Consider the following 19,123-nt stretch of genomic DNA (forward strand, 5'->3'; position numbering starts at 1 on the left):
TGTCAATGAAAGCAAATTGAAAGCAAATTTTGATGTTGATTTTTGATAACAAAATAAGTAATCGGTTTGAAAAAAAGATATTTTAGTTACAAGATAAAGATTGTCGCTTCCCTTTGTTCTGTTTTCCTTCATTGACATGTAGCACCCTATCCTCGCCAGCAAAAGATGTTCCGGACAGCGAAGACAATCTTTAATTTGTAACTAAAATATCTTATGTTTGATATCATATCATGCATTCTAGAAATCTACAGCAGAAATCAAAAGATGTAATCAATTACGAAAACTAGAATTTGAAAACATATCATGATTTCAATTTGATGTCGACATCAAAATATGTTTTCAATTTTCTATATTTATGATATCATACTTTGCTCGGGTCTGCATACACTGAGTACTTACTAACGCATGTTTGCTACAGTTTTCATATGGAAATGGTTCAGTCATACACCAAAAGAAAAGAAATCACTGATTTGTACGTTGACTTGTGTTTGACATTTTTATACTTTATTCATCCATTTTTGTTTTGAATTATCTTAAATAGAGGTTCAGTAGTGTTTCTGTTGTTGTTTGTTCTTGTTGTTCGATTTTTTTTATTTAGCCTAGTTGTTTTATTTCTTTGCTAAGCCTGCTGGTTTTATCATCCAACTAAGACATTCAACACACATTGTCGAAAAATAAGGAGCGACTTCGAGTATATGTTCTATTCTTTTAATTCGCTTAAATTTGTTTTACAATTTATTATACATTTGAGCTAAAATGTGAAAAAATCTGTGTTGACTTGTTTTAAGCCGGATACAATGCTTTTATTTTTTCGCCGAATTAGAATCGATTCTAGCGATTAAAGCAGGGACCGAACTTGCTAGTTAGCCGAAAAGCTTGTACATATTTTTTTATAGTAGACACTATATCGATCTTCTCTATCATCGTCTTCAACATCAGTGAGCTGATATGAAATTTATTTTCCTACAGAATTTAGCAAAAAATTGGCTGTACGCGGAACAAACGCAGAAAAAATGCATGCTTTCTGCTGCTTCAACATTAAATTTTCGTAGTCGATTATACTAAATTTCGATATCTATATGAGAGTAAAAACAAAAATAATAATATTAATCATACTGCTTACAAGTAGTAAAATTCGTTTCAATCGAACAAATGATTAACGTGCATTGCTGTAATATATTCGCACCTCTTCCTGTTCATTTGTAGAGACTTCTAAATAATATCTAAAACATAACCTTCCTAAGTGACTTAAGTGTGTTCGAAATGCAACGGACTTGAGTGCAGAAAACTTCAACTTAAGGCAGGTGAAAACATAAACAAGGTTATAAGATCATTGGACGCACGCGCGAGCACTACCAAATTCAGCAAAAGGTAATAAATATTTTAAAACGTATTTATCTGTGCGGGGATTTGCGTCTGATGGCGCTGTCCTCGAACTGCGAAACTATGAATTATTGTTGTCGTCCTCCGGGACCCTAACGCTAGTTTCTACTCCCTCGGTGCCGTCAACTCCGCCACCCTCCAAATTCTTTGAGCTGGCCTGCTTCAACCGTTCCTGTTCGTACTCGACAAAGTCGTCGAATAAACTGGGCCACGCTTCGGTGTCGTCGTACTGTGTAATATCACAGGTTTCCACAAAGTTCAGAAACATGTTCCAGGTGTCCTTCGGGACGCCCCGGATGTTCTGGTGCTGCTCGAGAAAGTGCAACCACCGCGGTAGGATGTCCGGCGTGTGCACGGTGAACACCAACCGCCACAGACTGATCGCCATGTCCAGCGACAGGATCCGATGGCCCGGTTCCAGCCCGAACCGGAATGTGAATCTGTACAGCAGCTTGAAGTCCTCGGAGTCGGTTTTCAGCTTCTCCACCATCTGCTCCAGCCGGAGCTTGATGTCGTCGATGCTGGCGGCGTTCATCTGCTGCAGGCCCTGGATGAACTCCGACTTGGTGAACTGACACATCTGGGACGCGTCCAGACGCCACGCCAGCACCAGGATGGCGAAGTCGTCCGGCTTATAACCTAGATCACAGCACAGCCGCTCGATGCCTTCCGATAAGATTGCGTCCTCCTGGCCATCCTTGTACTCCTCGAACAGCTTGTTCAGATCGTTGTCGGAGATTTGCGTCGCGAGATCTTTTCCTGGGGAAGGAGGAGAGTTGTTAACAAATAATTTGAAGGAAATAGTTCTGTGCACACAAGAAAAGCTCTTCCATGTAAAAAGCAAATCCCGAATCAAATATGGCAGTGAGTAAACTTTCAACTTAATTCGTGCGCCACAGATCTTCATTTCCAGTCTGCCAGCACATGAACCGGAGCTTCGTTTGAAGAAAGAGCTCACTGTTTCCATTGTCATCGGTGTACGAAAACACTTGCAAACCATATCCAACGAAAAATTTACTTTTTGTTGCGCCAATCGCATTTACGCATTGATCGATTTCCCTTCGTTGATGTTTTCTTTTTATCAATGTAGCTAAATGATTATGTCTAATTCTTGTTATTCCCGGACGGGGCCAATCTGATCCAATAAAACTAAGCAATACGTTTACACTGCTGGCTTAAATTTTCAACGTTACGCGTACTTTACTAATAAAATCAATAGGGGTATTCATGTAGCGTGGTATTTTTAACAAGGCGTATTTGCTAAATGTTTACCACTGCTTTCATGTGAATGCTCCACGCACTGTACTCTGTATATTGATGTGTAAATGGACAAAATTATCCGTTCTATATTTTCTTATGTCAAAGTATAGCGTAAGGAGAAAATAATTGCATATTGTTCAAATGGTCTGAAACGCTTTGTTGCAGCTTATTTGAGAATAAAAGATGGAAGTTTTTAAAATACTTCTAGATGCAAGGGGCGCACTGATGAATATGTGCATGCGACATATATTTAGACTATTATTTAGCGCTATCCGTAATTCTAAGTTTAGACAAGACATGTGAACTAAGCAAGTTGCTTGAATTAAACGCGAATTGAACGTGTAAGCACCTTCATTTAATTCACTTGAACGAAAAGAAAGTTGAATATGTTCAACTTTTGGCAAGTCAATTGAATTCAACTAAGTTTTTTAATTCACTTGCCCTGTTAAAACGCAGCATATAAGAATGATAAAAGCAGCCTCGCTCAAATGTCATGTACAACCCAAACCGGTATGCACATAGGAAATTTCCGAACTTCTATTATTAAGAGCAAGATTCCACGTGTGTTATTTATTTATTTATATCATATCAATACTCTTGAACTTGGTATTCTAAATCGGTGTAAACGAATACACATCAAAATCGAAGTGTATTGTCATACAGTCGCGTAAGTCTGTTTTCCTTTGAAAGAAATACCAGCTCGTATGTATTTGGCTAAATATACCACGTATACAAGAAATACACTGAATACCAAGCGCTACGTGAATACCCCTAATGTGAACTCGAGTCGTGGAAGACTTATTTCAGGTCACCCAGCTTTGCTTTGATAGTCCCTTTTTCTTATCTTTATCCCGTGCTGCTTCCTGTGAAAATTTCTTAAAAATCGCAGTAATTCCTAAAAATATTCCGTGGCAATTCCGAAGAATTGTCAGTAAACATTCCTTAGACTTTCGCGAAAAATCTTTGATTTTCCTGTGTATTTCAACAAATTTCTACAGAAATTCCAGCGGAAATTTATACATAAATCACACCGAAAATGAAGAGTTGCGTGAAATTTTCGATGGAATTCCCTGAAAAATTCCTAGAATAACTTCCGAAGAGAGCCTTAATGAATTCTTGAAGAAACTCTTAAAACAATTCTCGGAGGAACTTTCGGAGAAACTCTCGAGGAACTACTGGAGGATTTCCTCCGAGAATTTCTCCAAAAGTTCCTTCGAGAATTCCGTTCTCCTCCCAGAGGAACTCCCAGAGGAACTACCCAGAGGAACTCTTGGAAGAATTTTCGTAGGAATTTCCGGAAGAGTTTAAGGAGAAAATGCCGCAGGAATTACTGGATAAATTCGCGGGAAGAATTTTCAGAGTAACTCCCTGGCGTTTCCCTAACCACAATCTATCTGTGCACTATGGTGCCAATGGAACGTATGGGAAAAAATGGTCATCGAATTGAAAAAAAAAACGACATTGCCTACTACTTTCATTACCCCAAAATATGATCCCATGCAATATTTGAACTCAATGAATCAGATACAGTGGTTGGTTTCCTATCCGCCGCTGCCGTACCCAGGCGCTAACGTATATGTAAAAATAGCCGGCAAGAGTTAACCACCTGAAGTTTGTATGGCGAAAGACATCTAACGCGGGTTTTCTCAACAGTAGGAACTTTTTACGAAAAACTATTTGGTACCAGTTATGTAGGAAGGTGTTGGCTACTACGCCTACCAAATATTTTTGCTTATTTTCGATATATTAAACATTAGATGCCTTTCGCCATACTGATTTTCAAAAGCTAACTCCTAGTGTGCCGCTGTAAGCACGCTCAAAGCAGGCGATTCATTGGACATGATTTTGGGGTGCATAAAATTCATCAATGTTTTGAAATTTTTACCCATGAAAATTTTCCAAGGAAAACAAAGGATTGTAAATTGGATTTTTGTTTTATTGCCGATTGTACGACAATTCCCCGAAAACCAATTCCCCGAATGCAATTTTCCCGAATGCAATTTCCCCGAATGTAACAATTCCCCGAATGCAATTTCCCCGAATGTAACAATTCCCCGAATGTAACATTTCCCCGAATGTAACAAATCCCCGAAAATAAAATATTTTTTGCAAACACATAATTGTCATCGACTATAAGCGTCCGAACAGAGCAGCGTTCGAAGATTTGTTCTAGAGTGTCTCTTTGGAAATACCGAACATGATCAAATCTTTCGATAGTATTGTATGCCCTTGATCTTCCTTATTGTTAAGTTATAAAGATATTAGAATAGAGTGTTTTCCTATTAATTTTATTTTTCTAAAATAGTCGAACAAAGGCTGAATTTCTTTGATGGAGTAGAATCGCGAACAGAAATTCCGATTGAAAACATCATGGTCAAAATTTGTGAAATCAAACTCCTGTCATACGTAAGGTCTATCCCTTCTTAAGAAGTTACTGCCCGAGCAGCACAAGTCAGGCAAAACTGGTTGCAGCAACTTGATTGTAACCAAGTCTGGTTACATGTGAGTTGCAGTCACCTACGTGGAACATGTGTGCTGCTGGGATGTAATCTTGGATGTGAATCCTCAAAAAATTAAAATGCGTATGCCCGGAATAAGACAATGGTGAATGTGATCCCTTCTTTAAAAATAATGCATCTACTCGGAATAACGCAACGGATTACTTTGATCTCTACTTTGGAAGTAGGTGTTTCCCAAGAATAGAATGATAGAATGATAGAATGAATTTACCTTTTAGAAGAAGGAATTTGCCTGCAATAAGGTAATGATAAACGTAGTCTCTTCTTTTGATGTAGACGAGTTTGGCCGGAATAGATATGATATATGAGATCGCATCTAGCAATAAATATCAATTATATAGACCAAAATATCGAATTAATCGACGTGTTCATTTAAAGAAGACAATATCCCCTCCATTGTCCTTATACTGCCTAGACGTGATCATTTAAGAAAGGCATTATCTCCTTTTTTCGCTTTACTCCAGGCAAACGTGTTTAATTGAAGAAGGGTCCATCTACCCTCATTGTCTTATATTGGGCAAATGTGTTCATTTTAAGAAGGCATTATAACTCGTCTTCCCCTAAAACCGGGCGAAGCTATTATCAATAAAAAAAAAGCTTTATACCTTTCCTTCGCCTTATACCGGAAAACGCATTAATTTTCTTCCTTTATCTCTATTCTCCTTCCTCATTTTTCCATTCTCTCTTCCTACATGTCACTTCGTATTTCGCCCTCTCTCGTTCCTCACTCACACTTCCACATCATATTTTTTACTTCTCACTTCTGATTCCACACTTTTCACTTCTTACTATGTACTTCCTTCTCATTTCTTACTTTTCACTTCTCACTTCTCATGTCTCACTTCTCACTTCCCACTACTCACTACTCCCAACTCACTGCTCACTACTCACTTCTCACTTCTCACTTCTCACATCTCACTTTTCACATCTCACTTTTTATTAATTTCTCACTTCTTACTCCTCATTCGGCCTAATGACGGTTCGGCATAATGGTCTTCGGCCCAATGACCAACAATCTTATTTTTTTACAATTTTTAAGCAAATTGTCTCGCGATCCTCACTTTTGTTGCAGCTCAAAATTATGTCAAACGCCAATTATGGGACTTTACGTAAAACGACGCAGATTTCTTTTTCAGTTTAGTTTTATCTGCACTATGGAAACAATTCGGGGAAATGTTGCATTCGGAAATGTTGCATTCAGGGAATTGTTACATTCGAAATGTTACGTTCGGGGAATTGTTATTCGGGGAAATTTCATTCGGGAAATTGCATTCGGGGAATTGGTTTTCGGGGAATTGTCGTACAATCTTTATTGCCAAATGACTTAAAATACATGAAACGTCAAGATCTGATGTTATTTTAAAAATTGAAAAAATCAGTCTCATAGAACATTTTAGGGACACTGGACGATACGCAAAAAGTTTCGTAGCTAAAAATATCCTCCTATGCAAAATTTGAACTAAATCGGACATGATTTTAGGGGCTCAAAATTAATCAAAACTTTATTTTTTTTTCCATTCTATGTTTTCCCATTACCAGTATTTATTTGAACTTTAGAAGTGAAAGGAGTCACACTGTTCATTATTATTATTTTCCATAAAATGAAGGATATTCTGTTTGTTGGGGAATATGCCATTGTTTCCCTAGTCATCTAATTTGCCGTCCTATGGTGAAGTTTTTCGTAAGAACATGTTTCATTTGCGAGCTGAGAACCAAACTGCTAAAAAAAGTGCGCAAATAACAACAGAGGCGTTAAAAGCTGTATGAAAAGAGACAAATTAATCAAGTGATTGGTAATAGGGCAATTAAATTTAAAATTTTGCGTTACCATAAAAATTGGAGAGATCTACAGAAAAAAATGTCGACGACTGAACTTAAGAAGAAAAAAATCTGAGCTCATTTAGAAGAACCATGTAATTTATTGAATAAAACAGAACGTCAACATAACAACTCCTTTGACGAAGAATACGTCCTTCGGGAAAACATAGGGGGTCATTCTGCAGAATCAAATTTGAGACCGTCACGAAAAGTGGCCAGGAAGTATCTTCCAACCGATTTTGATGATTTTGGTATCAATCGATCGACAAACTCTTTAAGATTTTGCACAACTAATCAAAACAATTGAACAAAGGCGCTTAACTATTGAAAAAATGAATTTTGGCGGTGTTGAAAACTTGCTGTACACAGTTAATTGCCTACATTTCGACTATATTAGTCATCTAGCGCGTGAATGAATTATTGGCAGTGGCTGATCCGCTTCTACATCCAGGCGCTATCGTACATATATGCGCAAATAGCCAGCATGAGTTAACCGCTCGAAATTTGTATGGCGAAAGACATCTAACGCGAGTTTTCTCAAAATTAGGAACTTTTCATGAAAAACTATTTGGTACCGGTTATGAAGGATGGTGTCCGCCACTACGCCTACCAAATATATTTTCGATTAAGGTGGCTAATTTTGAGAAATCTAACCTTAGATGCCTTTCGCCATACTGATTTCAGAAAGCTAACTCCTAGTGTGCCGCTGTAATCACGCTCAAAGCAGGCGATTCATTGATAAAAGCTAAAAATCAAATCCGAAAAATGATTCAAGACAAGAAACCTATAATTACTATTCTGAGTCGCTGCAGTCTAATACGTGATTCTCTGTTAATGAATCGCCTGCTTTGAGCGTGCTTACAGCGGCACACTAGGAGTTAACTTTCTGAAATCAGTATGGCGAATAGCATCTAAGGCTCGATTTCTCAAAAATAAGCACTTTCATCGAAAAAATATTTGGTAGGCATGGTAGCGGACACCTTCCTGCATAATCGGTACCAAATAGTTTTTCATGAAAAGTTTCTTATTTTGAGAAAACCTGCGTTAGATGACTTTCGCCATACAAATTTCGGGCGATTAACTCTTGCTGGCTGTTTTGCGCATATACTATAGCGCCTGGATGTGACGGCGGTGAGTAGAAAATCAGCCACTGCCAATAATTCATTTTGCACGACTGTTTTTTTTACATTACTCACTTAATTTCTTGAATTTCTTTTCAAACTCCTTTACTTATTAATGTTACAAATCAGGATTATCTGTCTATCAGATCAATACACATAAGTTATTTTACGTCGATCTTTTCAATGTAAATCAAAACTACGTAAAAATAAACCGCGTTGTTTAAAAAACCGACGTGAAAAATCGTCCTATTTCAAAAATCCGATAAAAAATTCCGTAGAAAAAGCTCCGCAATGACATGAATCGTGTTTCTACATTATCAGTTTTCCTGATCTTTACACGTTGTGTTTTGTATTCATGCGGTACCGCGTAAAAATGAATTTCAGTGTAATAAACGTTGCCTAGCAATCCGATAATTTTCTCCGTAAATCTGATCTCAAAAGTTTTCAAAGTTACAAGAAATTCAAAATTTAGATAGCATGATTTTGGGCACCCCTACATCATGTCCGATGAAGCTCAAATTTTGCATAGGGGCATATTTTAGGGCTTAGGAAATGTTTGCGTAACGTCCGATGAAAAATTGTTTTCGCCATAAGAATTTTTTTCAAAGTCTCAAAACAGTCGATTTTTTTAAAAAAATTAATTCTCAAAGTTTCATGCATTTTGAGTCCTTTGGCATCAAAAACAAAACAATTATTTCTTCCTTGTGAGAAAAAACAAAGTTTTGATTTATTTTGAGCACCCCTTAATCATGTCCGATTTAGCTTAAATATCGCATAGGGAGATATATTTGGCTACGAAAACGTTTGCGTATCGTCCGGTGTTAAAATTCGATGAAAAAAAGTTTCATCATCTGCAAAAAGTCCCAAAAATGTTATAAGAGAAAAAATCGTTCCTTTTCAAAAAACATTTTTTTTAGGTAACATCAGATCTTGACGTTTCATGCATTTTTAAGTCATTTCGTATCAAAAACAAAAATTCGTCGTTTTTTTATAAATTAGAAAATGTCGTTTTCATTGGCACCCTACTGTGCACTGGATTTGAATTTAAGGAGGAACTCCCGGAAGAATTTCGGGAAGAACTCTCAGAGGAATCCCAGGAGAATGTCCCGGACGAATTCTCGAAGGAATTCCATTGATAATTCTCGGAGAAACTCCCGGGAGATTTCCCCGAGAAACTTCTAGAGAGATTCTCACAGCTCCCGGTGGAATTTCCGGACGAACTTTCGTAGGAATTCCCGAAGAAACTTTCTGGAGAGCTCAGTGGAGTTTTCTAAGGAACTCCTGAAAAAAATATTGAAGGAACTCAAGGAAGAAGTCCCGGAAAAGTTTTGAAGGAAGTCCAGAAGGATTTCTTTGATGAGTTTCTGGAGGAATCCCTATAAGATATCCCTGATGCTTTCTTAGAGGAACTCCCGGATGCATTCTTGAAGGAATTTCCTAGAAGATGACATGGAGCAGTTTCCAAATAGATTCCCGAATGAAATCCTGAACGAATTTTTGAATAAAGTCATGGAGGAACTCCAGGATTTCCCGGAAAATACCTGGAGGAATTCCTGGAGGAATATCTGAAGGATTTTTCCGAAGAAATAAGGAAGGATTTCTTGAGAGAATTCCCATGGAAATATATAGAAGAATTCCATGAGACTTACCTGGAGAAATTCTTTGAAAATCCACGAGGAATCCCGGAAGACTTCCCAGGGAATTCCTGAAGAAATACCCAAAGGAAATCCTGGAGGAAGTTCCAGATCCGGAGAAGTTCCTGCAAGATATCCCCCAGAAATGCCCGAAGGAACTATTGGAAAAATTCCAGGAAGAACTCCCAGCGAAATTTCCTAAGGAATTCCCATAAAAATTCCTGATGATAAGAAAATTATTTTGAGCTTTTTAGTGGAATGTCTTCACTTGTCATAAGACGAGTCAAGTACAAGACTTTTGAGGTCAAAATACGTATCTGTCAAGATACAATTAAGTGGTAGAATTCAATGGGATTGTATAAACTCGTCTTATGACAAGGGAAATTCCTGAAGAAATTCTTGGAGATGTTTCTGAAAGAATTTCCGTAGAAATATCTGAAGGAATATCCGGAGAAATGCCAGGATGAATTAATGGAGAAATTCCCAGATGAATTGCTGGAGGAATTACCGGATGAATTCCCGGGGGTTTATTCTGAAGAAATTCCTGGAACAACTATTGGAGGATATCCTGGAGGAGCTCCCAAATTAATTCCCGAATAAAATTCCGGAGTAAATTCCGAGTGAAGTCCGGAAGAAATTCCAGGAGGATTTTACCGAAAAATACCTGGAGGAATTCCCGGAGAAATTCCTGAAAGAATCTCCGAAGATGTTCCTGAAGGAATTGCCGGAAAATATCTGGAAGAGTTGCCGCGGAAATACTTGGACGAATGGTTGGAGAAATTCCTGGAGGAATTCTTGAAGGATATTCTGGAGGCATTGCAAAATATTTGCAGAACGAAATGTATCCCAGAGGAATTCCAGGAAGAGTTCCTGGAGGAATTCGCAAAGAAGTTTCCGGAATAATTCTCGAAGAAATTGCTCATGGATGGTTCCGCCAGGTTTTTGCATATTTCATAAATATTCTATCAATCTCAAATAAAAAAAACCCAGATTAATCCACCTAGCGGTGATGGTGCCTTTCTCGACCTTCGTAAGATGTGTGTGCTTGAAAAAGATGAGCTAGTGGCTAGGAGTAAAAAACAAATTTCTTTGTCCGTTCTATGAAAATCAGATTATTTATGGCAAAGATATTGTAGATCCAGTTGAAAACCGAAAATCATATTTTGTCCCATTTCCGGATGTCGCAACTGCATCGCGAGTGGTGCCCGACTATGGTACAGTTGCGCACTACTCGCGATGCAGTTGCAACATCCGGAAATGCGAGAAAATGCGATTTCGCGGGACCTCGGTTCGGTTTTCAGCTTGATCTACAATATGCTAATAAGAATTTCGACATTTTGTTTCCTTTTTCAATCTTTTTGACGTACATAACCCTGTTTTATTTCACCCAGTCATATATTTTAAGGATATCACTTTTGGATGTTAGTTTAACTGAAGCTCCGACTATACAAAGGAAAACGAAAATGTCATTCCCATCACGCGAGCGGAGGGCAATATTTGTTATGATATAAATCTCATGACCGTCTTTCTGCCAAACTCCCGTATGAAGTGGGAGAGACAGAGACATCATCTCAGTTCGTCGAGCTGAATCGATTGGTATATAACACTATGGGTCTCCAGGCCTTCTGTAAAAGTTTGGTTTTTGAGCGAACATACAGCCTTTTCGTATAAAAAGGCTAAAATGGTGTTTCGGCCATAACTTCCGATCCCCTCGTTCGATCTAGCCAATTTTCAATAGGAAACAATGGGACAGGATTCTGCGTCGAATGCAACTTGTTTCGTGTGAATCGATTAAGGTTAGGTGTCCGAAAATAGGTGACATTTTTGTGATTTTTATGAAAAAGGTATTTTGGTCATAACTTCCAATCCCATAGTCCGACCTGTCCAATTTTTAATAGGAAACAATGGGAAAGGATTTTGCGTCGAATGCAATTTGTTGCGAGCAAATCGGTTGAGAATAAGTGCCTGAAAAATGAGTGACATTTCTTACGCAATATTTTCGTATGAATTTGTATTTTGGCCATAACTCTCGATCCCATAGTCTGATCTGGCCAATTTCAAATAGGAAATAATGGGACAGGATTCTGCGTCGAATGCAACTTGTTGCGAGCAAATCGGTTGAGGATAAGTGTCCGAAAATGAGTGACATTTTTTACGCGATTTTTTTGTATGAACTTGTATTTTGGCCATCATTTTCGATCCCATAGTCCGATCTGGCCAATTTCAAATAGGAAACAATGGGACAGGATTCTGCGTCGAATGCAACTTGTTGCGAGCAAATCGGTTGAGGATAAGTGCCCGAAAAATGAGTGACATTTTTTACGCGATTTTTTTGTATGAATTTGTATTTTGGCCATAACTTTCGATCCCATAGTCCGATCTGGCCAATTTCAAATAGGTAACAATGGGACAGGATTCTGCGTCGAATGCATTTTGTTGCGAGCAAATCGGTTGAGGATAAGTGCCCGAAAAATGAGTGACATTTTTTACGCGATTTTTTCGTATGATTTTGTATTTTGGCCATAACTTTCGATCCCATAGTCCGATCTGGCCAATTTCAAATAGAAAACAATGGGACAGGATTCTGCGTCGAATGCAACTTGTTGCGAGCAAATCGGTTGAGAATAAGTGCCCGAAAAATGAGTGACATTTTTTACACGACTTTTTCGTATGATTTTGTGTTTTGGCCATAACTCTCGATCCCATAGTCCGATCTGATCAATTTCAAATAGGAAACAATGGGACAGGATTCTGCGTCGAATTCAACTTGTTGCGAGCAAATCGGTTGAGGATAAGTGCCCGAAAAATGAGTGACATTTTTTACGCGATTTTTTCGTATGATTTTGTATTTTGGCCATAACTTTCGATCCCATAGTCCGATCTGGCCAATTTCAAATAGGAAACAATGGGACAGGATTCTGCGTCGAATGCAACTTGTTGCGAGCAAATCGGTTGAGGATAAGTGCCCGAAAAATGAGTGACATTTTTTACGCGATTTTTTCAAATGAATTTGTATTTTGGCCATAACTCTCGATCCCATAGTCCGATCGGGCCAATTTCAAATAGGAAACAATGGGACAGGATTCTGCGTCGAATGCAACTTGTTGCGAGCAAATCGGTTGAGGATAAGTGCCCGAAAAATGAGTGACATTTTGTTGAGTAGTTTTGCGCACACACACACACACACATACACACACACACACACACACACAGACATCACCTCGATTCGTCGAACTGAGTCGATTGGTATATAACACTATGGGTCTCCGGGCCTTCTATAAAAAGTTTGTTTTTGGAGCGATCATATAGCCTTTACCGTATACTTAGTATACGAGAAAGGCAAAAATATTTTGGCCATTACTTCAAATCCCATAGTTCGAATTGATCAATTTTCAATACAAAACAATGGGACAGGATTCTGCGTCGAATGCAACTTGTTGCAGGCAAATCGGCTAAAAGTAAGTGCCTAAAAAATGAGTGAGAATTTTTCTTGTCAACAAATGTATTTTGGCCATTACTTCGAATCCCATAGTTCGATTCGACCAATTTTCAATACGAAACAATGGGACATGATTCTGCGTTGAATGAAACTTGTTGCGAGTAAATCAGCTAAGAGTAAGTGTCTAAAAAGTGAGTGAGATTTTTTGTTGTATAAAAATATATTTTGGCCATAACTCCGAAGCCCATAGTCCGATTCGGCCAATTTTTAATACGAAACAATGGGACAAGATTTCGCGTCGAATGCATTTTGTTGCGAGGAAATCGGTTAAGCATAAGTACCTAAAAAATGAGTGAGAATTTTGTACGTGTTTCTCATGTGAAAAAGCGAATTTTGGCCATAACTTCGAAACCCATAGTCCGATCTGTCCAATTTTCAATACGAAACAATGGGACATGATTCTGCGTTGAATGAAACTTGTTGCGAGTAAATCAGCTAAGAGTAAGTGTCTAAAAAGTGAGTGAGAATTTTTGTTGTGAAAAAATATATTTTGGCCATAACTCCAAAGCCCATAGTCCGATTCGGCCAATTTTCAATACGAAACAATGGGACAAAATTCCGCGTCGAATGCAACTTGTTGCGAGCAAATCGGTTAATGATAAGTGCCTGAAAAATGAGTGAGATTATTTTGCGCACACACATACACACACACATACACACACATACACACACATACACACAGACATCACTTCAATTCGTCGAGCTGAGTCGATCGGTATATAACACTATGGGTCTCCGGGACTCCTATAAAAAGTTCGTTTTTGGAGCGAACATATAGCCTTTACGTATACTTTGTATACGAGAAAGGCAAAAGCAACATTCTTCCAGGAATTCTGAAGGCAATGCACCAGGGATTCTATTAGGAATGATCCAGGAATTTCTACGGAATATTCCAGAAATTACAACGGGAATGTTCTAGAGATTCTGTCGAAAATCTTACAGGATTTTCCGAGGTGAATGTTCCACGGATTTCTTAGGTAATGTTCCATGGACGTAGAAGTAATTCATTGAAGGAATCCGAAACAATCTTCGAGGGATCCCAAAGCAAATCGTCGGGGTCTCCTAATTAATCCTTCAGGGATTCCGCAGAAAATCCTCCAATGATTCCGGAGGGCATCCCTCAGGGATGTAGGAGCAAATTTTTGAGAAATTCCGAAGCAAATCATCGATGTATTTGAAAGCAAATCATTGAGGGATTACGAGGCAAAACGTCGAGAGTCCGAATTAAATATTCAACGGGTTCCGAAGCAAACGTCGAAGTATCCCGAATAAAATCGTCAATGAATTCCGATGCAAGTCTCTGAATGATTCCGAAACAAATCTTCGAACGACTCCGGAGGAATTCCAAAGCAAATCAACGTGAAATTCTGAAGCAAATCCTCCATGAATTATGAAGGGTATCCCTGACATTTTTCTATCCTCAACGATACCGAAAGAAATCCAGTGTGAATTCCTCTGGATTCCGGTTGGAATACTTCGAAGATTCGGGAATACTTCAGAGATTTCAATGAAAATGCTTCTCGTATTCTGATGGGAATTCCTTTCGGATTCTGATGAGAATCCTTCTCGAATGCTGATGGGAATTGTGGAGATTATCATGCTGCTAGGCAAGCGCAAGTCTGCTGATAAACTGTCACTCCAGTCCGTGATGGTTGACCACATGTCTTTGACTGCTGGTGAAGTATCACGATTGCTTTGATTGATATTTTGGTTATTTAAATCCATGAAGGATTTGCTTCAGAATCTCACGTTGAAGCTTTCTCAGAAATGAGAAACAAGATCATTCGTTTTCCACTCATTTCAGTATGATAGGGTGAAAAAGGAAGACAACTATTTTGTCTTCAAACTTTTTTTGTATCTTTATTAAGGAGGCTTTCAGCCCTTGGCTGGCTCACTTCCGTTGTGTTCAAACTTTTTCTGTAATTTATTATGCTATATGTTGAAAATTGATATCACTGCTAACTAGCTTTTCAAATCCTAGGGGGCTAAAAAGCCTAAAGGACTTTTTGTATTTCGACAAACTGAGTAGCTCCGATGCAAGAGGCTCGGAAGCCTTCTTTCAAGAGGCTCGGAAGCCTCCTTTCAAGAGGCTCGGAAGCCTTTTTCAACAGGCTCTGAAGCCTCCTTTCAAGAGGCTCGGAAGCCTCCTTTCAAGAGCCTCCTTTCAAAATCCTTCCGAAATTCATACTGAAGATTCTACAGGAATTTCTTCTTAAGTTTATCCAGGAATTCTTTCTGAAGTTCCGTTAAAAACTTCCCCGGAAGTTCCTTTTGAAAATCTTTTGAAATTCATCCGTAAAAAAATCTTTCAGAAGTTTTCCAGACGGTCCTTCAGGAATTCTTTCAAAAGCTCCATAAGGAATTTATCCGAAAGTTCCTTTAGAAAATCTTTTAGCAGTTTCTTCGGGTATTTTACGGATAATTTTGAATCCATACAGGGAATTCTTCTAAAAAGAAATTGGGAAGAATTCCGCGTAGAAATATACGTCCCACAGAAGAGGGAGAAAGCGAGGATAGGCTTAAGCAAAAACTCTACCAAAAAAGCACATGGTTGTGGGTAGAGATAGAAGTAGACCTAGTGGTGCTGATGCTTTTATATGGTTTTTAGTTGATTTATTGAGAGTTAGTTTGTGAACTTTGGAATTCAAAAGCTCATTCAATCATCGTATAATGTTCTGCGAATTTACGAGGTGAACCGGCCCAGGGCCGAAAACCTCATTAATAAAGATATTAATAATAATAATGTTCTGCGAAATTGATCTTCAACATATCAACTATGTACCTTGATTTTCAAATTTAAGCTCAATCGGGTATACCGAACCAATTTCTAGAACGAAGAAGTGACGGAGATGTATTTTTCTATGTATTTGGGCTGAAACCCCATGCAAACTTCAAATCAAATGCGCCAGCTTATGCAACAAGCGATTGAGCTGAAAATTTCAGAGATTGATTTTCTCATCCAAAGGCACAACCCTGGTAGAATTCAAACTTTTTTTCTCCCCATACAAGGCTGGGCCAGTCTAACAGACAGTGTTTGAAACGCTAATAAGAACACTTGCTTGAAAGGCAGCAGTTATTACCCCAGTAACAATCCTGAACTACACAGGAAAACTATTAGTCGATACTGACCTGGCAAACTGCCACCGTCCGGCAGTGCGTTTATGTTCCCATTAAGTAATCCAATCGTTTTCTTGAAACTGCCGCTTTTCCTCTCAGAACCCAGAGAGGTCAACCGTATTGGGCTGGCAGCTAGTAAATCGTCCGTTTCTACAAAGCAAACAATGTCACCATAACAAAATCAATAAATAGGTACCCTTCCAAATTCCATACCGTTAACAGTCGCTTCCGTGTCGGTGATGGCCGTTTCCGGTCCGGCTACCACCCCGGCGATCGCTTCCACGCTATTCACCGTCGCATTCGGTGGCGATTTGAAGCACGTCAGACAGCTTCCCATTCTCTAGCTGTCGGTCAGAACCCTTCTCCTTCTCCCTGTCGTTTTATGCCTCCCGTTCCTTTTGCTTGTAATTATCTTCTAAACCCAATTGCACAAACTGTCCGCCGATAAGGCCCGACGCAAAAGCTCATTCCCTTGAGCCCGCTGGAGTACGCATCATGCTTTGACCGGTCTGGTTGTGCCCCGACCATCAGCCGTTTGTGATAGGGTCGGCACTATCCAGCTGGGATCATCGCCGATTTTGGGGGTTGTTGGCACAGTGCAGAACTTGTTTTCCAAATCAGCAGCAGTAGTGTGTAACGTGTGTGATTGGCACTCAAACAGTTATGATGGATTTAGGTTTCATTCTTTCTTTCCACTGGTGGTTATTGATGTTGCTGCTTCTTTTACTGTACGGTACCTGGGAGGAAAAGAAATTCAGAACGATGGTAGCACTGTTTTGTTGTTGTTCTTGTATTTTCTCTATGCTTGTCTCCCAACTTCTGAGTCATTGACATTTTCGGCTAATCACTCTCTAAAATGTAATTAATATGAACTTTATTTTGATTCAACTTAAGACGGCATTGAATGAATTGTTCAGAAGAACAACTGAGCATCAAGAATAAGAAAAAATATTTTTTGCACTATCCAACGAAACATGATTGTACTTGCACACACTGATTTGACAGATGTTTTCATTCATACTGAATGCAGAATATAATAAAATCTCTAGGTTCAGCATTTCAATTAGGCACATTTTAAAATTTACACAACCGTTCCCATCAAAATTAAGTAGGTAAATTGCAATTCAGGTACATTTTCGCCACAAAATTATGAAATTTTCACTTTACCAGTTTTCACTGCACCAGCTTCCAAAAAATCACCACTTCTTCCTACACCAATCCAATGTATATTCTCTTCCTCTTCGAGACAACAGCAGACACTTACTTCTTCTTTCTTCGCCACACTCTCTTGCCTGCGTTGCCACCACTGACGGGCTACTCAACTCTCTTCCTCCTCATACATAAATACAAACTCTTCTCGGTTCATGGGTTAAAATGCGGTGATTACGCTTCTCGAGGCTGGATCTGCGGAAGATATACACACTTTCGGTTCATCTCTTTTGACAAGCTGGCTGAATGCGATTGACGGAACCTCACCACAGTTCGTTTTGGTCGTGTTGTCTTCGTTAGCACACAAATAAACAACAACGTTCATATATAGCTTCCAAAACTTCAGAAGGTTTGAGAGATGGCTTTTTGACAAGCGGTGATGTGTAAATATCATGTGCGAGGTATCGCTATGCAGACCACCTGAATACAAGCCTGGATATGCGAGTTGTAAATATGTAGTCTTTGGAGTTGGCGCACGTGTTTGTAAAATAGAGGCATCTTTAAGATCTTGCTATTTATTCGCATATAAAAGTCATATTTCAGATTTTGACACACGTTTGCACATAAAAAATAATGTAATTATAGTCCATTTAATAGTTCCATAGCAATGTATACAGATAAAGAATATTAGCCAAATTTTCAGAAAGATTGCAGGTTTTAAAAAATTATTAGAATTCTCTGTATTTCTCCAAGTAAAACGAGTTTGAAAAATTCAACGACATATTACTTAAGTTGGAGAAAATTGACATGGGACGCTTCTGCAAATGTTGAAAAGTGTGGATTTTGTTTTTTGTCTTTATTCAGTGGAGCCGGGAGTGGGTGGGACAAGTAGGATATGTCCTACGCATGAAAATACCTGGGTAGGACAGTCGAAGCATTGTCCTACCAATGGTTATGCTAAGTATATACTTAGTATGTATACATACTATATGGATAACTAAAAGATCTAATACTATCAACTTTATTTCAATTTCTAGATCTATTAAAATATCATTAAAACGTTTCAAAGTTAATCAAAGGTTTGAAAGTTTATCAGAGGTTAAACTAACAATCTTGGAGGTTTCCAGGGATTGTAAAGGAGAAATCTATTCCGAAAGGCTACTCAGAGTCTATGAGGAATTCTTTTCATTCTAAAAAGTGCTCAATGATGTATAAATTTTCCAAGAAGTCTTGAAGTTTCTAATAGTATCTGCTCTCCCATAAAATTGTTTCTGAAATTTTATAAGAATTGACAGGCTGACTGTGAATTGGTCAGAAGTTGAATATCTTAATAAGGATATAACTTAGCTTAACTTAGCTAAGACTGACTGTTGGAAATAGTCACGTTTAAATACTTTTTGAGAAAAGATTCCATTTCTATCAGCTTCAAAGCTTTACATAATTTATTTATCATTCATTTACATTATTAATTCATATTTTCATATTTATATTTATTCATATTTATATTTATTCTTACATTCTAGTATTATAATCTAGCGGACCTTTTTTTCCCGACATACGACATTTTCCCATATACTTGTCAATTCTTAAGCACAGACGACGGAATACCATCTGGGCTGACCG

General features: G+C 38.4%; 1 protein-coding gene across 2 annotated transcripts; it reads right to left on the reverse strand.

Moving 5' to 3' along the window:
• Positions 1-469: 469 nt before the first annotated feature.
• LOC134218271 (DCN1-like protein 3) lies at positions 470-17,921 on the reverse strand. Of its 2 annotated transcripts, XM_062697202.1 has the most exons (5): positions 17,828-17,921; positions 17,519-17,755; positions 16,565-17,088; positions 16,364-16,501; positions 470-2,142 (listed from the first exon to the last, which is right to left on the reverse strand). In XM_062697202.1, the coding sequence occupies exons 3-5, from the start codon at positions 16,686-16,688 to the stop codon at positions 1,445-1,447; spliced, it is 960 nt and encodes a 319-aa protein (XP_062553186.1). In that variant the 5' UTR covers positions 16,689-17,088; positions 17,519-17,755; positions 17,828-17,921; the 3' UTR covers positions 470-1,444. The 2 variants fall into 2 exon arrangements, with proteins under 2 accessions (XP_062553186.1, XP_062553185.1); XM_062697201.1 differs by lacking the exon at positions 17,828-17,921 and having other exon boundaries at positions 17,616-17,816.
• Positions 17,922-19,123: the final 1,202 nt, after the last annotated feature.

Source organism: Armigeres subalbatus, chromosome 2, assembly GCF_024139115.2.
Source record: "Armigeres subalbatus isolate Guangzhou_Male chromosome 2, GZ_Asu_2, whole genome shotgun sequence".
Classification (NCBI taxonomy): Eukaryota; Metazoa; Arthropoda; class Insecta; order Diptera; family Culicidae; genus Armigeres; species Armigeres subalbatus.